At 45.2% G+C, this 26,895-nt stretch overlaps 1 protein-coding gene across 1 annotated transcript in view; it reads left to right on the top strand.

The window, feature by feature from the left end:
- LOC128702003 (alkaline phosphatase) overlaps positions 1-26,895 on the top strand; it is a 159,487-nt gene that overhangs the window by 51,487 nt on the left and 81,105 nt on the right. Inside the window, exons 4-6 of the mRNA XM_053796016.2 lie at positions 2,573-2,765; positions 5,310-5,476; positions 8,322-8,517. Coding sequence (XP_053651991.2) covers positions 2,573-2,765; positions 5,310-5,476; positions 8,322-8,517 — 556 coding nt within the window. The remainder of the gene's footprint in view (positions 1-2,572; positions 2,766-5,309; positions 5,477-8,321; positions 8,518-26,895) is intronic.

Below are 26,895 nucleotides of genomic sequence, written 5' to 3'. Positions count from 1 at the left end.
GATCATCGATCTTTTTAAACCACATCGACAAACACACCTTTAATGTACACAGGAAACCTATCAAGATTATAAACTAATACATTACTACCATTCACAATATGATACACATAACAGACTAAGGGTAGTTATTCTTTTCTCTTCATTGGCTTTTCGCATTAGTAGTCTTAAATTTATTTGTAGGACTACAAATACGTAGAGGCCTACGTTCTATGAGCATTCACCAAAATTCAGTTCAATGTTTTTCTTCAAGACTGCAGACGTAGAGTCAAGGTTGTCCTTGATTCAACACCGAGAAAACACACCACTAAAAATTAGTGTTGTCTTGTCAGCAATACAACATGTGCCCTGGCTGAATACAACATGTGCCCTGGCTGAATACAACATGTGCCCTGGCTGAATACATGTGCCCTGGCTGAATACAACATGTGCCCTGGCTGAATACAACATGTGCCCTGGCTGGATACATGTGCCCTGGCTGAATACAACATGTGCCCTGGCTGGATACATGTGCCCTGGCTGAATACAACATGTGCCCTGGCTGAATACAACATGTGCCCTGGCTGAATACAACATGTGCCCTGGCTGAATACAACATGTGCCCTGGCTGAATACAACATGTGCCCTGGCTGAATACAACATGTGCCCTGGCTGAATACAACATGTGCCCTGGCTGAATACAACACACGCCCTGGCTGTATACAATACAACACGCGCCCTGGCTGTATACAACACGCGCCCTGGCTGTATACAATACAACACGCGCCCTGGCTGTATACAATACAACACGCGCCCTGGCTGTATACAATACAACACGCGCCCTGGCTGTATACAATACAACACACGCCCTGGCTGTATACAATACAACACGCGCCCTGGCTGTATACAATACAACACGCGCCCTGGCTGTATACAATACAACACGCGCCCTGGCTGTATACAATACAACACGCGCTCTGGCTGTATACAATACAACACGCTCCCTGGTTGTAAACAACACGTGCCCTGGCTGTAAGTAGTACAAGTGCCCTGTAAGCTGGACACTTGTACTGTGTTGTTGTAAGCTTACAGCAACACATGGATGTTGCTGTAAGCAACATCCATGTGGTAACTGCAGCATCTATATGTATCAGAGATCTCGCTAGTAGGCGAGTCTCGACATAGTAACCTGCGTCTACTGGCAGTGTTTACATGGTCGTATTTGATCACTGTTAAAAGGAAATACGCAGGAAAAACAGGCAGCAATATTTCTAATAGAATTAATGAATTCCAAGAAATACTAACAACATTGTGTCGTCTGTTGTGCTTCACAACAACCCACAAGGATATCTGATGTACTTCACCGAACCATGAATGACCAAAGAGCTTATTCTCGACAGATGACAGATACCATTGTTTAAAGGCCTGACTTACTGCGGCAATAGTCACACACAGAACAGATATGATTGCTGACACCCAGAGACATGATCATTAACATGCTTCGCCCTATCCTCCGCCAGATACTGCTCTCAGATGACATGTCACCAACATTCCTCTCTCAGCTGCCTTCCCTGACTAAATAAACTCACCTCCCAGAGCCGCAACGCATCCAATAAACATGTCTTTGTGTTTGCATTTTCTGTCTCCACTTCTGTATCTGGTCAGGTGAATCTTACTTAAATCCTGTGTGGTCGAAAACTAAGAACACTGTCTTTGTAAATTCAGGAGCGCCTTGCCATGGGTATGATCTCAACCAGTGTACGGAGTTGATGAACAACATACACGAGTAACAATTATAGGTATCCTTATTGCAGAATTATTTCGTGTGTGCAACACGTTTATTTAGTCTAATATAGGCAAGTGTAACACTGGAGACGGTAGGAGATGATCATCTCAGACTTACTACCACTGTCTCTAGTATTATATTCGCCTGTACTCGACTGAAGTAGACTATCTCATCAGTAAACATACCCGCGTGATAGACATGTCTAACTCAACTGGTTTAGTATTGTATATCATCATTATGATGATTTCTTGAGATGTGTACAAGGTTGATTACTTTCATTTTTCATATTATTATTATTATTATTATTATTATTATTATTATTATTACTACTACTATTATTATTAACACACAGGCCGTCTCCCACCAAGGCAGGGTGGCCCAAAAAAGAAAAACTTTCATCATTCACTCCATCACTGTCTTGCCAGAAGGGTGCTTTACACTACAGTTATAAAACTGCAACATTAACACTCCTCCTTCAGAGTGCAGACACTGTACTTCCCATCTCCAGGACTCAAGTCCGGTCTGTTTTTTTCCCTGAATCTCTTCATAAATGTTACCTTATTTACACTCATATAGCTCGTAAGTCCTAAAAACCATTTGTCTCCATTCACTCCTATCTAACACGCTCAAGTATGCTTGCTGGAAGTCCAAGCCCCACGCGCACAAAACCTCCTTTACCCCTCCCACTACTTCCACTACCGTTACTACCACCACCACCACTACTACTACTACTACTATTACTACCACTACTACATACTATGGTTGGCATGGAAGTATAAACTAAATAAATCTTTGTTTCACTCACCACAGACTTACAACCTGGACAAGCAGGTATCAGACAGCGCTGCGGCAGGGACCGCCTACCTCACTGGAGTGAAAGGCAACTTTGAGACAATAGGTGTGACAGGCAACGTCAAGCTGATGGACTGTAGCGCCTCCCTCCTCCCAGAGAACAGGCTCGACTCCATCGTCAAGTGGGCCCAAGATGCTGGCAAAGCAACAGGTGGGTAGCAGGCTGTTTGCTGGGTTACAGGCTGGTGGCAGGCTGTTTGTTGGGTTACAGGCTGGTGGCAGGATACTAACTGGTTTACAATTTGGTGGCAGGTTATAGGCCAGGCTACACGTTATTGGCAAGTGTCAGTGTGCGGTGACATTACAGGCGAGTACAGGCTGTTGGAGAGGGCTACAGGTAGTTGGGAAGCTATGATGGGAGTACAGGTGGGTGGCAGTCTGTTGACGAGGCTACAAGTTGCTCTTAGGATTCTAGGAATAAAGGAGAGTGGCAGGATAATACTGGGTGGCAGGATAATACTGGGTGGCAGGATAATACTGGGTGGCAGGATAATACTGGGTGGCAGGATAATACTGGGTGGCAGGATAGAGAAGGATGGTGGAGTAGAGGCAAATAGTCCCAGCAGTCTTGTTCAAGATATATCACATAAGCGTTGAAGTTGAAGCCGATCGAGTAAGGTGTTCTAGAGCAATAAACAAAAAAATATTTGAAACCAAACGAGAAATATTGCTGATTTGTTTCAGAAAAACTAGAAAAGTTTCCCCTAGTTAAACTTAAAACACCTTAAAACAACGGATTTTTAGTTAAAATTAAAACACCTTAAAACAACGGATTTTTAGTTAAACTTAAAACACCTTAAAACAACGGATTTTTAGTTAAAATTAAAACACCTTAAAACAACGGATTTTTAAACTTAAAACACCTTAAAACAACGGATTTTTAGTTAAACTTAAAACACCTTAAAACAACGGTTTTTTTTTTAAGTATTCTTGTCTCATTTATATTGTTTAAAATTCTATACAATTCTCTAAGAAAATTATTTCATTTCATTTTTTAATAATTCCATTTTGAAAAAAATGACACCTACTGAATAACGTACCTACTGAATAACGTACCTACTGAATAACGTACCTACTGAATAACGTACCTCCTGAATAACGTACCTCCTGAATAACGTACCTACTGAATAACGTACCTACTGAATAACGTACCTACTGAATAACGTACCTCCTGAATAACCTACCTGCTGAATAACCTACCTACTGAATAACCTACCTGCTGAATAACCTACCTACTGAATAACCTGCCTGCTGAATAACCTACCTACTGAATAACGTACCTACTGAATAACCTACCTACTGAATAACTTACCTGCTGAATAACCTATCTACTGAATAACCTACCTACTGAATAACCTACCTACTGAATAACCTACCTGCTGAATAACCTACCTACTGAATAACGTACCTACTGAATAACCTACCTACTGAATAACGTACCTACTGAATAACCTACCTACTGAATAACCTACCTACTGAATAACCTACCTACTGAATAACCTACCTGCTGAATAACCTACCTACTGAATAACCTACCTACTGAATAACGTACCTACTGAATAACCTACCTGCTGAATAACATACCTACTGAATAACCTGCCTGCTGAATAACCTACCTGCTGAATAACGTACCTACTGAATAACCTACCTGCTGAATAACCTACCTACTGAATAACCTGCTTGTTGAATAACCTACCTGCTGAATAACCTACCTGCTGAATAACCCACCTACTGAGTAACCCACCTGCTGAATAACCCACCTACTGAATAACCCACCTACTGAGTAACCCACCTACTGAATAACCCACCTACTGAGTAACCCACCTACTGAATAACCCACCTACTGAATAACCCACCTACTGAGTAACCCACCTGCTGAATAACCCACCTACTGAATAACCCACCTACTGAGTAACCCACCTGCTGAATAACCCACCTACTGAATAACCCACCTACTGAATAACCCACCTACTGAGTAACCCACCTGCTGAGTAACCCACCTACTGAATAACCCACCTACTGAATAACCCACCTACTGAATAACCCACCTACTGAATAACCCACCTACTGAATAACCCACCTACTGAATAACCCGCCTACTGAATAACCCGCCTACTGAATAACCCCCTACTGAATAATCTACCTACTAAATAATCTACCTACTAAATAATCTACCTACTAAATAATCTACCTACTAAATACGCTACCTTCTAAAGCTACCTACTAAACGTACCTACTAAATAACCTACTTACTAAACGTAACTACTAAATAACCTACTTATTAAACCTACCTACTAAATAAGCTACCTACTAAATAAGCTACCTACTAAACCTACCTACTAATAACCTACCTGCTAAACCTTCTTACTAAATCTACCTACTAATAACCTACCTACTAAATAACCTACCTACTAATAACCTACCTACTAAATAACTTACCTACTAAATAAGCTACCTACTAAACCTACCTATTAAATATCCTACCTACTAAATATCCTACCTACTAAATAACCTACCTACTAAATAACCTACCTACTAAGTAACCTACCTACTAAATAACCTACCTACTAAATAACCTACCTAGTAACCAACCTACCTACTAAGTAACATACCTACTATATAACAAATCTTACATCATGAAGGTTACAGCTGTACAGATGTGACGAGCTAATACAGGTGTGGTGGTGTTTTACAGGTATAGTGACGACCACGCAAGTGACCCACGCTTCTCCCGCTGCTCTCTACGCTAAAACAGCGTTCCGTGAGTGGCAGTGTGACACCAAGATGATTGCTGCCAACGCTACTCATTGTAAGGACATCGCTCGTCAGCTGGTCGAGGACGAACCTGGCAGAAATCTGAACGTGAGTTTCTGGGAATATTTATATTATTATTATTATTATAATAAAAAAGAAGCGCTAAGCCACAAGGGCTATACAGCAGGGGAATATTTATAGTTATAGCAGCATAGCTACGTTCATGGCGTTTATAGTTATAGCAGCGTAGCTACGTTCATGGCGTCACTTTCTCAATGTTTACAGTTATAGCAGCATAGCTACGTTCATGGCTTTACTTACTCAATATTTAGTTTATGACTGATATTGTTAATATTTCCTATAGCCAGTTTATATATCTTAGTATACTTTTTTGATCGCTTATTTAATGAAACATTTCATGTTCCTGCCTCATAAATCTTCAAAAACTACTTCTCTTAAAATATAATCCTTACATTTCTTTAAACTAATATACTTCGTAGTAATTTAGTTCATGGTTCTTCTCGTGTCAGTAATGCTTACCTGTCTACTCCATTTCCTGCTCCTCCTGCCCTCCACTACTTGGTTAAACTGGCTGCACTGATGAACTTAAAGAACACAAAAGAAGTGGTGACCTTCCTGACACTAACAATGTATCAGGAAGGTCCTCTGCTAAAATTATCTAGCTCTTAAAGATGTCTTGTTGAACCACTGTTGATACTCATCATTCTTAACGTAAAGCTTAGTCTTGTTTTTTGTTTCAGTAGATGTTTGTCTTCCTTAATACATAGTCACGGTGGTCTGGTAGGGTGCCCTGGGGTGGCCCGGTGGTCTGGTGGCTAAAGCTCCCGCTTCACACACGGAGGGCCCGGGTTCGATTCCCGGCGGGTGGAAATTCCGACACGTTTCCTCACACCTATTGTCCTGTTCACCTAGCAGCAAATAGGTACCTGGGTGTTAGTCGACTGGTGTGGGTCGCATCCTGGGGGACAAGATTAAGGACCCCAATGGAAATAAGTTAGACAGTCCTCGATGACGCACTGACTTTCTTGGGTTATCCTGGATGGCTAACCCTCCGGGGTTAAAAATCCGAACGAAATCTTATCTTATCTTATAATCTTCAGAAAACTCGTGACTTGACATTTGCCATCTCTTGTCTTTTGGGTTTTCTTCGTTTTTCCTATCATCTGAGTTTCTCCGTATTTACATTTTCTTTCTTTCCTAGGAAAAGCCATCAGGTGCATTGCAGTCTTCCTCTTTTTGTGTTTTTTTTTCTGAGCCTCTTGGAAAGGTGCATGAGAGAGAGAGAGAAGAATTATGCCATTGCGGTTGTTCTCAGTTTGCTTAATAATTTACTTAATAAAATATTTAACGGTTATTTAATGTCACAAAATGTAACTCTGCAGTTATCTAATTATAGACTTCTTACATAATCTTATTCAGTTAAATTATTTGAAGTTCATTTGTTGTATACATAAAAACAAATCATACATCTAGACTTTAGACAACGTGGACTCAGTAAGAAATCGTTGTTGTTGTTGTTCTCGATTCGCCGGTACTCTCCCGACCCGGGTCTTTTCCTGATGGTGACTCGGCTTTGGTTCCCTGTCTTGGGAGTGCCTGAGACCTGTCTTCCGTGGGAGGAGATACAAGTACTTCCTCATCTTCTGGACCAACTGTCCCCAGGCCCAGCCCCATTCCCCGCCCTCACGGGGCTCGTAGGGAGAAGCTAGGCCTTTGGTCTGCCATCTCCCCCGCCCCATGGGGGCTCATGAAAGCGGCGGTCCTGTGAGCTGCAGGTGGTAGCAAGCTCTGGCACCTTCCCCTCCCTAAGAGGGCTCGTAGGAGTGCTGTCTGCTCTAAGTTAGGGATAACTAACACTGACACATGCTTAGTGTCAAAGAAAACAGCTATGCACTGCATGAAGAAGGGCGTTTGTTGCTTTCATGGCCCTATAAGACATTTGATAAAGTGGACCACTTTATCAAATGTTTGGAATTGTGTGGGATGGTAAAAAGATGTTTATATCACTAACAAGGGTGTACCACAAGGTGGCATCCCTTCACCCTTGTTTTTTAAATTCTATATTAATGTGAATGAAGATACAGAATAAAAAGTAACAATACTGTGACTGGAACAATACACAAGTAACCCACACTTAGGGAACTAAAACTTATGACGGTGGCCCGCGGCCTGGTGGTTAAAGCTCTTGCTGCACACGGTGAGGGTCTGGGTGCGATTCCCGGCGAAGAGGTGGAAACATAGGGCGTGTTTCCTTACAATGGATGTCCACGTTCTCCCATCAGTAATAATGGGTACCTGGGTGTTAGTGTACTGGTGTTGGTCGCATCCTGGGGCAAAACTGAATTAATTTGCGGGAAATGCTCAGCATAACAAGGGACTTTCTATATAGCAGTATGTCACTGATGTCAACTAGACTTATATACCTTGTACATGTACTTGTAGAAATAAAGATATTACTACTAATACAACTTGCATTGTAAACTCCTACGTGTTTAACGCTCCCCATGATTATAATAATAATAATACAACAACTACTACCGACATGTCTTTTGGTTGTCTGTTTTTCTTCACCGTCTAAAATTTCCTATCAAAGTGTGCGTTATTGTGCAGTGTTCCAGCCACGGTATTGTACCTTACATTTCGTTTATACTAGGCTCGTCCTTCCTTCACACAGTAGTTCAGTATTACGTACAGTAGGTCTATCTTCTCTAATGTTCCTTCCGATGTATTTTTCCGATAATTTATCTTTTTGTAGCAGTTTTACTTATAATGATCCCCTCCATCACAGAGGAAGTTACTGGGAATCGCCACAAACGGGTTTACCCCTTGTGTGCGTCATCATAATAACAGTAGTGTGAGAGAGAGAGAGGGAGAGAGAGAGAAAGGGAGGGGGTTGGACACGCGTACATTGAAGTGTACACTCCTGTTTCAGGTGATTATGGGTGGAGGTCGGCAGGAGATGGGTGCGCCGCTCCTGCCGGCGAAGCCCCGGTGTCCCAGGTCTGACGGCAGGAACTTGGTGGAGGAGTGGAAGCAGGACAAGGAGGACCGTGACGCCACCTACGCTTACGTTACCAACACACGCCAGCTCCGTGATGTTGACTTCAAATCCACCAACTATCTAATGGGTGGGTGATCTCTGTCTTGTTGTCACTGAATTCTGGTTATTGTTATTACTGTACTGTGGTATTTGTCATATGTTCATCACGTCATTTGTTACGATGGTTTATTGATGGGACGACATTTCCACTGGTGGAGGCAGTGGAGATGTCGAGTCTGAGGGCAATCTGTGGTGTGAATATAATGCAAAGAACTCGTAGTTTGGAAATTAGGAGGAGGTGCGGGATTACCAAAACTATTACCCAGAGGGCTGAGGAAGGGTTGCTGAGGTGGTTTAGACATGTAGAGAGCATGGAACAGAATAGAATGACATGAGTGTATAAATCTGTAGTGGAGGGAAGGCGGGGTAGAGGTCGGCCTAGGATAGTTGGAGGGAGGGGGTAAAGAAGGTTTTCTGTGCGAGGGGCTTGGACTTTCAGCAAGCATGCGTGAGCGTGTTAGGTAGGAGTAAATAAAGACAAATGGTCTTGGGATTCAGGCAAACCGGCAGGCCGGACTTGAGTCCTGGAGATGGGAAGTACAGTGTCTGCACTCTGAAGGAGGAGTGTTAATGTTGCAGTTTTATAACTGTAGTGTAAAGTATCTTTCTGGCAAGACAGTGATGGAGTGAATGATGATGAAAAAATTTCTTTTTCGGGCCACCCTGCCTTGGTGGGTCACCCTGCCTTGGTGGGTCACCCTGCCTTGGTGGGTCACCCTGCCTTGGCGGGTCACCCTGCCTTGGCGGGTCACCCTCCTTTGGTGGGCCACCCTGTCTTGGTGGGCCACCCTGCCTTGGTGGGTCACCCTGCCTTGGTGGGCCACCCTGCCTTGGTGGGCCACCCTGCCTTGGTGGGCCACCCTGCCTTGGTGGGTCACCCTGCCTTGGTGGGTCACCCTGCCTTGGTGGGTCACCCTCCTTTGGTGGGCCACCCTGTCTTGGTGGGCCACCCTGCCTTGGTGGGTCACCCTGCCTTGGTGGGCCACCCTGCCTTGGTGGGTCACCCTGCCTTGGTGGGTCACCCTGCCTTGGTGGGCCACCCTGCCTTGGTGGGTCACCCTGCCTTGGTGGGCCACCCTGCCTTGGTGGGTCACCCTGCCTTGGTGGGTCACCCTGTCTTGGTGGGTCACCCTGCCTTGGTGGGTCACCCTGCCTTCGTGGGTCACCCTGCCTTGGTGGGCCACCCTGAATTGGTGGGCCACCCTGCCTTGGTGGGCCACCCTGCCTTGGTGGGTCACCCTGCCTTGGTGGGTCACCCTGCCTTGGTGGGTCACCCTGCCTTGGTGGGTGTTACAAAAAACGCGATTCTAAAAGCTTAGAGATCTCCAGTGAATACTAGAAAGGACTGCCCTTCTAGCATCCAGCCTGTTACTGGGTTTTCGTAACAAGTAGTCAGTATCCTTGTCCAATTATCCATTAGAAATTCATTAAGATTCAATAGTGCTTCAGGATTACAACTGGTAGGCTACTAACTAGAGAAATTAAAATTTAATAAATTTATTAAGTAGTAAGTTGTCTAGAGGTATATTATCAAATTAAATTAATTACAGCAATCAAAATAAAATCAATCTCTCGAGTTCAATATTATTGTGCTGAAAGCACATATCACATTTATAATTCTTAAGTACCGCCAGGTACATTAACATTTAATAAGATATTACAAATATGTACAAGTAAGTGTGTATGCGTGTAAGTGCTCTTAAGTAGTTAGCTATGTCTCAAGACTCGAATAAGACTTAAACAAGTGACTGACAAAGCCCTCAAATAAACTAACTTCTTGACCGACTGGCAACCCGAACAGTCTGCTTGAACAACAAAGAATGCTAAGCCCAATAGCAATGCAATATCAAGCGACTGCGACACAGAATCAGGAACTGGGAAATAATATAACGACACTAAGTAGGGACCATCAGCAGATCCTCCACAAAAGTTACAAAACTCCCATACTACTGAATCTATGTTCAGCATAGGAAAAACGCGACTGTGACAATACACAGAAACCAGTACAAAATTAGGTCAGAAGCTATAGCTAAGGACCTGAGATGTTCAGAGTGTCAATGTGACAACCTCAGTACAACGTCGAAAATCACAAAGTCTATACAATGTTCTGTGAACAGAGTTCTACAGAACTAACAAGAATAATGAGACACAATCTGTCCAACCACCAAGCGAGTCTCCAGCAGACTGACTACTTCACGAGAGGTGAGGACACCCCCCCCTCGATCACGTGATAGCTACGTGGACAACTGCAGCTCAGAAGCCGGCAGTATAATGAGCGACAAGCGATAATTACAGTAGTTTGACAATCAAGACTAACTGAGCACATTTTATATACATCCTAACAACATAAGTCAAATAAGAATATAAAGCAATATATTTACGATTTAGCTATTATCGCAAATATAAGCAATATAAAATTAAATGAAAAGGTAATATACATTATATATACATAATAAATATTGTAACCCATTCAGGGGTTGCAACACCCCCCCCTCCCCAACACGACAGAGGGTCGCACTAGGAGTTGCATGAATGTCTTTCACATTATTTCTGATTACTCATATCAATATTATTATCAATATAAAAATTAAACATTAATCAGAGTCTCTCTTGTGCCAAGCACCTCTACAATTTCACAGCGTCCGTCACAAGGATATGCCCCTAGTACTAGGGCTGTACACAGTATCGTATCTCTTCATACTCGTGGTTATGTACATCAGTGTAGAGACAGGATAGCGCTGACAAGGAGGGCACGTTGAGGCTCGATCATAGTAGAGGAGACTGCATTCCACTCTTAAGTAGTGGTTGTGGAATGCGAGGCAGTATGAACATCTGAGTAGGAAACAGCTTAAGGTGTGTAGTGAGGGGGGGGGGGTCTGCGACAGGACAGTGTTGCGTCACGCAGTACATCACCCGCACCACACTACTCACTCAACACTCAGCTTGTCTCCTCCTCACACAACATTACTGTGAATATATAAATATAATAATTAGACATGACATGAGTATATATAGTTAGTATGGGCTGGACGGATTAAGGTACTTTACTGAATTTGACATAGCAAGTAACAAAAGGTATTTGGGCATAAAATTACGTTAATTTAATGTAACTGATAATTATTAAGGACGAGACAGAGCGTAAGCAATTACATTACAATGACCACTTATGTGTTTTATACTAATAGAATAAGGTTGGATTCTGAGGGCCCACCTCATGATCCTAGCATTTTTACTTTTCATGGTATTTATATAAGTGAGTGGATTGTGGTCTGAAAAAACATTAATTTTAAATGGGGAAGTGCCCAAATACACGTCAAAATGTTCCAAGGACACCACAAGTGCTAGAGCCTCTTTCTCAATAGTGGCATAATTTTTCTGGTGTCGTTTAAGCTTAGATGAATAGTAACATATAGGATGGAGAATATCAGTGGATGTTGACTGTTGGAGCAGCACAGCACCCACTGCATAGCCACTCGCATCTATATGTAAAAAGAAGGGAAGATTGAAATTAGGACTCTTCAACACAGGAGCAGAGGATAGCAAGCGCTTCAACCTTTTGAACGAGTCTGAACAATCTCTAGTCCAGATGAACTGAACTTTGGTTCTAATGAACATAGTGAGAGGTGTAGGTGGAGGTGTGTGCGCTGGCTTGCCTGTCACTTGACACGTGGCAACGTCGCACATGATCAGCTACTGCTTCCTTCATCTTTGGCCAAGTAAAATGTTTTGCCAGTTTACCGAGTGTCTTCTTGACACCCAAATGTCCTCCTATGGGACTATTGTGAGCAAAATCAATGGCTTGTTCACGAAATGTAACTGGTAACACTACTAGATGCTTGACTGTGGTGGAAACACTATCAGCTGACAACTTACATGTATTTTTCTCCATCAGTACACCGTTACTATAATAGTAACAATTATCGAGATCCTTTGCTTCACTCTCAGTAACTGCTATATCTCTGTCTTTCCAGTGACTGATCAACAAACTGATCCTTGATTAAATCATCATGAGTTAGAAATTTAACGTTAGTTGTGTCCTGACTAGGTTGATGACCAGGGGGAGTTAGTGTTAATGATCCTGGGCGCAGAGCGTCACTAAACAACATATTCAACCCCAAATCATTGTCATCAACTAACTCAACAGGAGACAAGGATGGTTGTTGAATCTTTGACATAGCTCTAGTAATTGCGCTGAGAGGAAATAAAATAGGTTTCTCTCTACAAGCTTCAATGGCATAATTATCATCAGTGTTATTATCAATCACAAGTGGTTCCTTACATATACCAGCATGAAGGATATCGTTCCCTATCAACAAGTCCACTGACCTGATGGGAAATACACCACTGGATATACCCACTGAAATATAACCAGTATAATAGCTTGTTTCAATATAAACTTTGTGCAGAGGCACTTTTATAACAGCCCCACCATAGGCTTCTAACAATACATCTATCTTGCAATAGGTATCATCAGTTATGGGCAGTACATCTTCTCTTAATAACGTGAGATAACTGCCAGTGTCTCTGAAAGAAATTATCTCAGTTAGATGTGATTCGTCAAATCCTACTTTATCTCTCGAAAAGTAAGGACTCATCGCTGAACGAATCTTTTCGTCAGATACACTTTCTGACGCTAGTCATCTATCCTGAGTAACATGATCTAAAACAGTAGGTTCAGAGGTATTGCTAGGATTTTGGTGTCTTTGTTGCTCGGAAGAGGATACGACTTGAGTGGGGGCGCCAGCCGCACGACTGTTTCTCGTATCTCTTTCTAACTTATAGCAATACTCTCTAGTATGTCCTTTTCTGTTACAATAGGTACATTTAACTTTCTTCTTCTCGATATCAGATTTCTGTCTAGCCACAGAGACAGATTCAGGATTGTGAGTTTTCCTGGTAAAGGTACGAGAAGTTACAGTAGCAGGTACATCAGGCCGGCAATGAGCAGCTGATTTAGGTTGCCAACTTCTAGGACAATTTTTAGTTACCTTGTTTCTCTGTGTTTTAGCTAAACGTACAAGTTTGTGAGAAATCTCGTAATTGTCTGCTAATGCTGCAGTTTCCAGAATATCCGAGGTAGTATGATCGATCAGATATTCTTGTATGTCAGCAGACATACAGTTGTTAAACTCTTCGTGTAGTAACAACTGAACAAGGCTGCCGTAGTTGTTACACTTGGCAGCTCTAGTCCATCTCTCAAATGCAACTTTTTTCTCACGAGCAAACTCTACACAAGTTTGATCTTGTCGTCGTTGTAACGTACGAAATGCTCTTTGATAACTTACAGGTAACAAGTTATACGTCTCTAGAATTGTTTGTTTGACAGCGTCATAACTAATGTACTTAGCAAATGGTAAGGCTGCAGAACACGTTTGAGCTCTTCCCGTCAACGCTGTATGCAGCAATGTTGCCCAGTGCTTACGTGGCCAGTTCATAGCACGTGCCTGGTTCTCAAACACATCAAAATAGGTGTCTAAGTCACTTTCAAAAAACTTAGGAACCATAGATGCAGCTTTCTGCACATTAAATGGGTCCTGTGATATATCAGTCTGTTGTATTAACAGACGAACATTTTCTCTTTGGAAATCTTCTTCGTTCAATTTCCTCTGTGCCTCTATTTGTGCAGTCTGCAACATAAGGAGGCGTTCAAACCTCTCAAACTGTTCCTGAGAGATAGGACCAGTAGGTAATGGAGGAGTAGGGAAATTAACATGTTCTGGACGGTCCTTAGGTCGGACACTTGGTCCAGCCGTCTCTAGAGTGTCTAGATCTGGTCTAGGATAAGTAAATACAGGTGTAGTATACACTGTACTAGTGTGTGGCTGCGTCATCCAACCAGCTACACTCTGTACTATAGTGTCAGTGAGGCGGGAAGGTGTGAGCGAGAACTGAGCTTCACTAGGCTCAGACACGAGGCTCACTTCTGCACTAGTTGCTCCTTCTTCTAAGTAATCAAATAGTCATACTTCCTAATTGTGACACTAGGCTTTCTGAATCTGAATCATAATCAGACATCTCTGTATGAGCAGGAAACAATATATCTTTAATTAACGCTCTGACAGTTTCTGCGGTGTAATTCCTGTTATACGACACACCGAGATATTTGGCTACTCGCTAACACGTCTGAAGTTTTAATGTACTTAACTCAGACAAAGTCAGCGTATCAATTAACTGTTTCACTTTGGCATACATCACAAAAATAATTGTACTACGAGAGAGTGATTATGGGAAACTATAATCCTAATAGGAATTTTAGTGTTGGTTGTCTTAGAGCTCATAAACAGTATTTTCATCTCCTTGGATCAAGAGACTCAGTCAAGTACATACATCCACCTGGTATGTTGTACAAGACTAAACTCAAAGTCTTCAGATTAGGAAAGTACTCAAAGTGTTTGATCATAGATTCACTAGTATGTCAAACTGGACAATTTCTCCAACACCTTGGATCAAGAGCATCCCGGACAGGCCCCCATTTGTTACAAAAAACGCGATTCTAAAAGCTTAGAGATCTCCAGTGAATACTAGAAAGGACTGCCCTTCTAGCATCCAGCCTGTTACTGGGTTTTCGTAACAAGTAGTCAGTATCCTTGTCCAATTATCCATTAGAAATTCATTAAGATTCAATAGTGCTTCAGGATTACAACTGGTAGGCTACTAACTAGAGAAATTAAAATTTAATAAATTTATTAAGTAGTAAGTTGTCTAGAGGTATATTATCAAATTAAATTAATTACAGCAATCAAAATAAAATCAATCTCTCGAGTTCAATATTATTGTGCTGAAAGCACATACCACATTTATAATTCTTAAGTACCGTCAGGTACATTAACATTTAATAAGATATTACAAATATGTACAAGTAAGTGTGTATGCGTGTAAGTGCTCTTAAGTAGTTAGCTATGTCTCAAGACTCGAATAAGACTTAAACAAGTGACTGACAAAGCCCTCAAATAAACTAACTTCTTGACCGACTGGCAACCCGAACAGTCTGCTTGAACAACAAAGAATGCTAAGCCCAATAGCAATGCAATATCAAGCGACTGCGACACAGAATCAGGAACTGGGAAATAATATAACGACACTAAGTAGGGACCATCAGCAGATCCTCCACAAAAGTTACAAAACTCCCATACTACTGAATCTATGTTCAGCATAGGAAAAACGCGACTGTGACAATACACAGAAACCAGTACAAAATTAGGTCAGAAGCTATAGCTAAGGACCTGAGATGTTCAGAGTGTCAATGTGACACACAACCTCAGTACAACATCGAAAATCACAAAGTCTATACAATGTTCTGTGAACAGAGTTCTACAGAACTAACAAGAATAATGAGACAGACAATCTGTCCAACCACCAAGCGAGTCTCCAGCAGACTGACTACTTCACGAGAGGTGAGGACACCCCCCCCCTCGATCACGTGATAGCTACGTGGACAACTGCAGCTCAGAAGCCGGCAGTATAACGAGCGACAAGCGATAATTACAGTAGTTTGACAATCAAGACTAACTGAGCACATTTTATATACATCCTAACAACATAAGTCAAATAAGAATATAAAGCAATATATTTACGATTTAGCTATTATCGCAAATATAAGCAATATAAAATTAAATGAAAAGGTAATATACATTATATATACATAATAATTATTGTAACCCATTCAGGGGTTGCAACAGTGGGTCACCCTGCCTTGGTGGGTCACCCTGCCTTGGTGGGTCACCCTGCCTTGGTGGGTCACCCTGTCTTGGTGGGTCACCCTGCCTTGGTGGGCCAACCTGCCTTGGTGGGCCACCCTGCCTTGGTGGGTCACCCTGCCTTGGTGGATCACCCTGCCTTGGTGGGCCACCCTGCCTTGGTGGGCCACTCTGCCTTGGTGGGTCACCCTGCCTTGGTGGGTCACCCTGCCTTGGTGGGTCACCCTGCCTTGGTGGGTCACCCTGCCTTGGTGGGTCACCCTGCCTTGGTGGGTCACCCTGCCTTGGTGGGTCACCCTGCCTTGGTGGGTCACCCTGCCTTGGTGGGTCACCCTGCCTTGGTGGGCCACCCTGCCTTGGTGGGCCACCCTGCCTTGGTGGGTCACCCTGCCTTGGTGGGTCACCCTGCCTTGGTGGGTCACCCTGCCTTGGTGGGCCACCCTGCCTTGGTGGGTCACCCTGCCTTGGTGGGTCACCCTGCCTTGGTGGGCCACCCTGCCTTGGTGGGTCACCCTGCCTTGGTGGGTCACCCTGCCTTGGTGGGTCACCCTGCCTTGGTGGGTCACCCTGCCTTGGTGGGTCACCCTGCCTTGGTGGGTCACCCTGCCTTGGTGGGTCACCCTGCCTTTGTGGGTCACCCTGCCTTTGTGGGTCACCCTGCCTTGGTGGGTCACCCTGTCTTGGTGGGTCACCCTGCCTTGGTGGGCCACCCTGCCTTGGTGGGCCACCATGCCTTGGTGGGCCACCCTGCCTTGGTGGGTCACCCTGCCTTGGTGGGTCACCCTGCCTTGGTGGGTCACCCTGCCTTGGTGGGTCACCCTGCCTTGGTGGGCCACCCTGCTTTGGTGGGCCACCCTGCCTTGGTGGGCCACCCTGCCTTGGTGGGCCACCCTGCCTTGGTGGGCCACCCTGCCTTGGTGGGTCACCCTGCCTTGGTGGGTCACCCTGCCTTGGTGGGCCACCCTGCCTTGGTGGATCACCCTGCCTTGGTGGGTCACCCTGCCTTGGTGGGTCACCCTGCCTTGGTGGGTCACCCTGCCTTGGTGGGCCACCCTGCCTTGGTGGATCACCCTGCCTTGGTGGGCCACCCTGCCTTGGTGGGTCACCCTGCCTTGGTGGGTCACCCTGCCTTGGTGGATCACCCTGCCTTGGTGGGTCACCCTGCCTTGGTGGGTCACCCTGCCTTGGTGGGAGACGACCAGTGTGTTATAATAAATAACAGTCATGATGTCTCTAGTCACGTGTAGCAGATACTGTGACTCACCGTGACTCACGACACTGTGACCTCTGCTTCAGTGACACTGGGCTCACCGTGACTCACGACATTGTGACCTCTGCTTCACCAGTCACACTGGACTCACCGTGACTCACGACACTGTGACCTCTGCTTCAGTGACACTGGACTCACCGTGACTCACGACATTGTGACCTCTGCTTCACCAGTCACACTGGACTCACCGTGACTCACGACACTGTGACCTCTGCTTCAGTGACACTGGACTCACCGTGACTCACGACATTGTGACCTCTGCTTCACCAGTCACACTGGACTCACCGTGACTCACGACACTGTGACCTCTGCTTCAGTCACACTGGACTCACCGTGACTCACGACACTGTGACCTCTGCTTCAGTCACACTTGACTCACCGTGACTCACGACACTGTGACCTCTGCTTCAGTGACACTGGACTCACCGTGACTCACGACATTGTGACCTCTGCTTCACCAGTCACACTGGACTCACCGTGACTCACGACATTGTGACCTCTGCTTCACCAGTCACACTGGACTCACCGTGACTCACGACATTGTGACCTCTGCTTCACCAGTCACACTGGACTCACCGTGACTCACGACACTGTGACCTCTGCTTCAGTGACACTGGACTCACCGTGACTCACGACATTGTGACCTCTGCTTCACCAGTCACACTGGACTCACCGTGACTCACGACACTGTGACCTCTGCTTCAGTGACACTGGACTCACCGTGACTCACGACATTGTGACCTCTGCTTCACCAGTCACACTGGACTCACCGTGACTCACGACACTGTGACCTCTGCTTCAGTCACACTGGACTCACCGTGACTCACGACACTGTGACCTCTGCTTCAGTCACACTTGACTCACCGTGACTCACGACACTGTGACCTCTGCTTCAGTGACACTGGACTCACCGTGACTCACGACATTGTGACCTCTGCTTCACCAGTCACACTGGACTCACCGTGACTCACGACACTGTGACCTCTGCTTCAGTGACACTGGACTCACCGTGACTCACGACATTGTGACCTCTGCTTCACCAGTCACACTGGACTCACCGTGACCCACGACACTGTGACCTCTGCTTCAGTGACACTGGACTCACCGTGACTCACGACATTGTGACCTCTGCTTCACCAGTCACACTGGACTCACCGTGACTCACGACACTGTGACCTCTGCTTCAGTCACACTGGACTCACCGTGACTCACGACACTGTGACCTCTGCTTCAGTCACACTGGACTCACCGTGACTCACGACACTGTGACCTCTGCTTCACACTGGACTCACCGTGACTCACGACGCTATGACCTCTGCTTCACCAGTCAGACTCGTGTGGTCTTAGTGTCTGTATGGTGGGTCACACTATGACACAAGAACAAGTTAGAGGGACACTTGTGTCCTAGGAAGACACTGGATAAATGGAAAGCACTGGACAGATGGATGAACACTGGACAGATGAAAGGACACTGGACAGATGGAAGGACACTGGACAGATGGAAGGACACTGGACAGATGAAAGGACACTGGACAGATGAAAGGACACTGGGCAGATGAAAGGACACTGGACAGATGAAAGGACACTGGACAGATGAAAGGACACTGGACAGATGAAAGGACACTGGACAGATGAAAGGACACTGGACAGATGGAAGGACACTGGACAGATGGAAGGACACTGGACAGATGGAAGGACACTGGACAGATGGTGACTACCAATATATAAGGTGGCTATCACACTAATAATAATTAGCAATATTTATAATGACTACCAACATTTCTGGTGGCTATAAAAGCAAATGACATTTGTCCCACTACATCATATTTGTGTGATACAGTAGGCACAAGTTGATGACTAAGACACATGTACAACACCTGGGTATGGTAACTATAAGGTAGTCAGTCCCTCAGCCTTGACCACCTCTGTATTGAACTGAAGGAATCAGCTGCCTGGACGAGTATCATCAGTGAAGATGAACGTGTGTTACACGTGTGTTATTCATTAACTATAACATTTATGGTTACTCTATCAACACTTGTGGTGAATCCACCAACATTCATATAGTGATTCAATATTTAAGATGATTCAGTATTTACAGTGACTCATTATTCATGGTGACTCAGTGTCCGGTTTATTAGGTACATCTGTACATCTGCTCGTTAATGCAAATATCTAATCAACCAATTACGTAGCATCACGTGGCAGTACCACATTGCGTAAATGAATACATGGCCGAAAGGTAGAGTTGCTGTCCAAAAAAAAAAAATACCACGGGCGGGGTTAGAACCCGCGATCAGTGTGTCTCAAAACTCCAGACCGTCGCGTTAGCCACTGCTATCGTGTCATTACGATTTCGTGAGTCTTATTGTCCAAACCGAACACCAGGATGGGAAATGTGAACTAAATGACATTCATCGTGGAATGATTGTTGGTGCCAGACAGGTTGGATTGAGTATCTCGGTATCTGCTGATCTCCTGGAATTTTCACGCAAAACAGTCTTTAGAATTTACAGAGAATATTGTGAAAAACATCCAGTGAGTGAAAACGTCTTAATAATGAGAGCAGTCAGAGGAGAATGACCAGACTGGTTCATACTGACAGTAAGTGACAGTAACTCAAATAACCATATGTTACAACAGTGGTATGCAGAAGAGCTTCTCTGAACACACAACACATATAACCTTGAAGTGGATGGGTTAAGCACCACAAAACAGAGTTCCACTCCAGTCAGCTAAGCACAGGAAACTGAGGCTACAGTGGGAAGACTCGCCGAACCTGGACAGTTGAAGATGGGAAACATGTCGCCTGCGACGTCATACAGATGGCAGGGTCGGAAGTTGGCACAAACATTTGGAATATAGAAGAACGGTTGAGACGCAGAATGAATGTGCAGCCGATACATATGCAGCAACTGCGTGATGCTGTCATATCAACATGGAACAGAATCTCTAAGAAATGTTTCCAACACCTTCTTGAATCCATACCACGAATAACTCAGGCTGCTTTGGTGGCAAAGAGAAGTCCTGGCCAGTACTAGAAGGGTGTACCTCATAAAATATCTACAGACTGAATATTGACTATCAACGTTTATGGTGACTAATAACATTTATCGTGACTACTAACACTCGTGGTGACTTTCAACACTTACAGTTACTATCACCAATTATAGTGACAATCAGCACTTAGGTACTATCAGCAGTTATAATTACTGTCAGCATTTGTAGTAACTATCAGCAATTATAGTAACTATCAGCATTTGTAGTACTATCAGCTCATAGGGTTACTATCAGCACTTGTAGTTACTATTAGCACTTATAGTTACTATCAACACTTGCAGTTACTATCAGCACTTCGGGTTACTGTCAGCTCATAGGTTGTCCCAGACACTAGCTGAAACCTGCTAGCAACAAAGTTACAATGTTTCCCTGGCATCCTTGTACCAGTGATATTCTCCCTGGCATCCTTGTACCAGTGATATTCTCCCTGGCACCCTTGTACAGTGATATTCTCCCTGGCATCCTTGTACCAGTGATATTCTCCCTGGCATACTTGTACCAGTGATATTCTCCCTGGCACCCTTGTACAGTGATATTCTCCCTGGCACCCTTGTACAGTGATATTCTCCCTGTCATCCTTGTACCAGTGATATTCTCCCTGGCATCCTTGTACCAGTGATATTCTCCCTGGCACCCTTGTACAGTGATATTCTCCCTACCATCCTTGTACCAGTGATATTCTCCCTGGCACCCTTGTACAGTGATATTCTCCCTGGCACCCTTGTACAGTGATATTCTCCCTGGCATCCTTGTACAGTGATATTCTCCCTGGCACCCTTGTACAGTGATATTCTCCCTGGCACCCTTGTACAGTGATATTCTCCCTTGCACCCTTGTACAGTGATATTCTCCCTGGCATCCTTGTACAGTGATATTCTCCCTGGCACCCTTGTACAGTGATATTCTCCCTGGCACCCTTGTACAGTGATATTCTCCCTGGCACCCTTGTACAGTGATATTCTCCCTGGCATCCTTGTACAGTGATATTCTCCCTGGCACCCTTGTACAGTGATATTCTCCCTGGCACCCTTGTACAGTGATATTCTCCCTGGCATCCTTGTACAGTGATATTCTCCCTGGCACTCTTGTACAGTGATATTCTCCCTGGCACCCTTGTACAGTGATATTCTCCCTGGCATCCTTGTACAGTGATATTCTCCCTGGCACCCTTGTACAGTGATATTCTCCCTGGCACCCTTGTACAGTGATATTCTCCCTGGCACCATTGTACAGTGATATTCTCCCTGGCATCCTTGTACAGTGATATTCTCCCTGGCATCCTTGTACAGTGATATTCTCCCTGGCATCCTTGTACAGTGATATTCTCCCTGGCATCCTTATACAGTGATATTCTCCCTGGCATCCTTGAACAGTGATATTCTCCCTGGCATCCTTGAACAGTGATATTCTCCCTGGCATCCTTGAACAGTGATATTCTCCCTGGCATCCTTGTACAGTGATATTCTCCCTGGCATCCTTGTACAGTGGTATTCTCCCTGGCATCCTTGTACAGTGGTATTCTCCCTGGCATCCTTGTACCAGTGGTATTCTCCCTGGCATCCTTGTACAGTGGTATTCTCCCTGGCACCCTTGTACAGTGGTATTCTGCCTGGCATCCTTGTACAGTGGTATTCTCCCTGGCATCATTGTACCAGTCATATTCTCCCTGGCATCCTTGTACAGTGGTATTCTCCCTGGCATCCTTGTACAGTGATACTCTCCCTGGCATCCTTGTACAGTGATATTCTCCCTGGCATCTTTGTACCAGTGGTATTCTCCCTGGCATCCTTGTACCAGTGGTATTCTCCCTGGCATCCTTGTACCAGTGGTATTCTCAGTGGCATCCTTGTACCAGTGGTATTCTCCCTGGCATCCTTGTACCAGTGATATTCTCCCTGGCATCCTTGTCCAGTGATATTCTCCCTGGCATCCTTGTACAGTGATATTCTCCCTGGCATCCTTGTACCAGTGGTATTCTCCTTGGCATCCTTGTACCAGTGGTATTCTCCCTGGCATCCTTGTACCAGTGGTATTCTCCCTGGCATCCTTGTACCAGTGATATTCTCCCTGGCATCCTTGTACAGTTATATTCTCCCTGGCATCCTTGTACCAGTGATATTCTCCCTGGCATCCTTGTACCAGTGGTATTCTCCCTGGCATCCTTGTACCAGTGATATTCTCCCTGGCATCCTTGTACCAGTGGTATTCTCCTTGGCATCCTTGTACCAGTGGTATTCTCCCTGGCATCCTTGTACCAGTGGTATTCTCCCTGGCATCCTTGTACCAGTGGTATTCTCCCTGCAATCCTTGTACCAATGATATTCTCCCTGACATCCTTGTACCAGTGATATTCTCCCTGGCATCCTTGTACCAGTGGTATTCTCCCTGGCATTCTTGTATCAGTGGTATTCTCCCTGGCATCCTTGTACCAATGATATTCTCCCTGGTATCCTTGTACCAGTGGTATTCTCCCTGGCATCCTTGTACCAGTGGTATTCTCCCTGGCATCCTTGTACCAGTGGTATTCTCCCTGGCATCTTTGTACCAGTGGTATTCTCCCTGGCATCCTTGTACCAGTGGTATTCTCCCTGGCATCCTTGTACCAGTGGTATTCTCCCTGGCATCCTTGTACCAGTGGTATTCTCCCTGGCATCCTTGTACCAGTGGTATTCTCCCTGCAATCATTGTACCAGTGGTATTCTCCCTGCAATCATTGTACCAATGATATTCTCCCTGGCATCCTTGTACCAGTGATATTCTCCCTGGCATCCTTGTACAGTGATATTCTCCCTGGCATCCTTGTACCAGTGGTATTCTCCTTGGCATCCTTGTACCAGTGGTATTCTCCCTGGCTTCCTTGTACCAATGATATTCTCCCTGGCATCCTTGTACCAGTGATATTCTCCCTGGCATCCTTGTACCAGTGGTATTCTCCCTGGCATCCTTGTACCAGTGGTATTCTCCCTGGCATCCTTGTACCAGTGGTATTCTCCCTGTCATCCTTGTACCAGTGGTATTCTCCCTGGCATCTTTGTACCAGCGGTATTCTCCCTGGCATCCTTGTACCAGTGGTATTCTCCCTGGCATCCTTGTACCAGTGGTATTCTCCCTGGCATCCTTGTACCAGTGGTATTCTCCCTGGCATCTTTGTACCAGTGGTATTCTCCCTGGCATCCTTGTACCAGTGGTATTCTCCCTGGCATCCTTGTACCAGTGATATTCTCCCTGGCATCCTTGTACCAGTGGTATTCTCGATGGCATCCTTGTACCAGTGGTATTCTCCCTGGCATCCTTGTACCAGTGGTATTCTCCCTGGCATCTTTGTACCAGTGGTATTCTCCCTGGCATCCTTGTACCAATGATATTCTCCCTGGCATCCTTGTACAGTGATATTCTCCCTGGCATCCTTGTACCAGTGGTATTCTCCCTGGCATCCTTGTACCAGTGATATTCTCCCTGGCATCCTTGTACCAATGATATTCTCCCTGGCATCCTTGTACCAGTGATATTCTCCCTGCCATCCTTGTACCAGTGGTATTCTCCCTGGAATCCTTGTACCAGTGATATTCTCCCTGGCATCCTTGAACCAGTGATACCGTGGCATCCTTGTACCAGTGATATTCTCCCTGGCATCCTTGTACCAGTGATATTCTCCCTGGCATGCTTGTACCAGTGATATTCTCCCTAGCATCCTTGTACCAGTGATACTCATCCTGACATCCTTGTACCAGTGATACCATGGCATCCTTGTACCAGTGATACTCTCCTTGGCATCCTTGTACCAGTGATACCCTGGCATCCTTGTACCAGTGATACTCACCCTGGCATCCTTGTACCAGTGATACCCTGGCATCCTTGTACCATTGATACCCTGGCATCCTTGTACCAGTGATACTCACCCTGGCATCCTTCTACCATTGATACTCACCCTGGCATCCTTGTACCAGTGATACCCTGGCATCCTTGTATCAGTGATACTCTGGCATCCTTGTTCCAGTGATACTCACCCTGGCATCCTTGTACCAGTGATACTCTGGCATCCTTGTACCAGTGATACTCACCCTGGCATCCTTGTTCCAGTGATACTCACCCTGGCATCCTTGTACCAGTGATACTCACCCTGGCATCCTTGTACCAGTGATGCTCACCCTGGCATCCTTGTACCAGTGATTCTCACCCTGGCATCCTTGCACCAGTGATACTCACCCGGGCATTCTTGTACCAGTGATACCCTGGCATCCTTGTACCAGTGATACTCACCCTGGCATCCTTGTACCAGTGATACTCACCCTGGCATCCTTGTACCAGTGATACTCACCCTGGCATCCTTGTACCAGTGATACTCACCCTGGCATCCTTGTACCAGTGATACCCTGGCATCCTTGTACCAGTGATACTCACCCTGGCATCCTTGTACCAGTGATACACTGGCATCCTTGTACCAGTGATACTCATCCTGGCATCATTGTACCAGTGATACTCACCCTGGCATCCTTCTACCATTGATACTCACCCTGGCATCCTTGTATCAGTGATACCCTGGCATCCTTGTATCAGTGATACTCTGGCATCCTTGTACCAGTGATACCCTGGCATCCTTGTTCCAGTGATACTCACCCTGGCATCCTTGTTCCAGTGATACTCACCCTGGCATCCTTGTACCAGTGATACTCACCCTGGCATCCTTGTACCAGTGATACTCACCCTGGCATCCTTGTACCAGTGATTCTCACCCTGGCATCCTTGCACCAGTGATACTCACCCTGGCATCCTTGTACCAGTGATACTCACCCTGGCATCCTTGTACCAGTGATACCCTGGCATCCTTGTACCAGTGATACTCACCCTGGCATCCTTGTACCAGTGATACACTGGCATCCTTGTACCAGTAATACTCACCCTGGCATTTTTGTACCAGTGATAACCTGGCATCCTTGTACCAGTGATACCCTGGCATCCTTGTACCAGTGATACTCACCCTGGCATCCTTGTACCAGTGATACCCTGGCATCCTTGTACCAGTGATGCTCACCCTGGCATCCTTGTACCAGTGATACTCACCCTGGCATCCTTGTACCAGTGATACACTGGCATCCTTGTACCAGTAATACCCTGGCATTTTTGTACCAGTGATAACCTGGCATCCTTGTACCAGTGATACTCACCCTGGCATCCTTGTACCAGTGATACTCACCCTTGCATCCTTGTACCAGTGATACTCACCCTGGCATCATTGTACCAGTGATACTCACCCTGGAATCCTTGTACCAGTGATACTCACCCTGGCATCCTTGTACCAGTGATACTCACCCTGGCATCCTTGTACCAGTGATACCCTGGCATCCTTGTACCAGTGATACTCACCCTGGCATCCTTGTACCAGTAATACTCACCCTGGCATCCTTGTACCAGTGATAACCTGGCATCCTTGTACCAGTGATACTCACCCTGGCATCCTTGTACCAGTGATACTCACCCTGGCATCCTTGTACCAGTGATACTCACCCTGGCATCCTTGTACCAGTGATACTCACCCTGGCATCCTTGTACCAGTGATACTCACCCTGACATCCTTGTACCAGTGATACTCACCCTGGCATCCTTGTACCAATGATACCCTGGCATCCTTGTACCAGTGATACTCTCCCTGGCATCCTTGTACCAATGATACCCTGGCATCCTTGTACCAGTGATGCCCTGGCATCCTTGTACCAGTGATATCCTGGCATCCTTGTACCATTGATATTCTCCCTGGCATCCTTGTACCAGTGATACCCTGGCATCCTTGTACCAGTGATACCCTGGCATCCTTGTACCAGTGATATCATGGCATCCTTGTTCCATTGACGTTCTCCCTGGCATTCTTGTACCAGTGATACCCTGGCATCCTTGTACCAGTGATACCCTGGCATCCTTGTTCCATTGACATTCTTCCTGGCATTTTTGTTCCAGTGACTGTCTTGTCCAGCCTGAAGGGGGCCGTCGGTTAAAATTTTTTAGCTCCTCCTCCAGTTTTGGTGCACAAGACAAAGTGTTTTCACTCTTTTTTAAAAATATTTATCAAAAATGTACCTTAAACAACAACTGAGAAAACACTGAAAAGGGACTGATTAACTGAAAATGCCCTTTGGGGGCGATTTATTCCTATATGGGACGACGTAAGGTTGTTTGGACACTTGGTGCCGAGAGAACAATGCTAATACGTATTATATAAGCTACCTGTCCTCTAATATAACTTATCTTTATTTCACGAAAAATAAAGTTTGTTAGTTCTTGGAATGTTGCAAAAAAAAAATGTGCCCTTTACTCCCACATAACTCCCAAAGTATTTGTAATATTTCCAAAAATTGAGCAATCTTAATTAGAAAATTCATTATTC

The sequence above is a fragment of the Cherax quadricarinatus genome, chromosome 77 (genome assembly GCF_038502225.1).
Source record: "Cherax quadricarinatus isolate ZL_2023a chromosome 77, ASM3850222v1, whole genome shotgun sequence".
NCBI classification, from domain to species: Eukaryota; Metazoa; Arthropoda; class Malacostraca; order Decapoda; family Parastacidae; genus Cherax; species Cherax quadricarinatus.
This window is presented reverse-complemented; position numbering and strand designations above follow the sequence as displayed.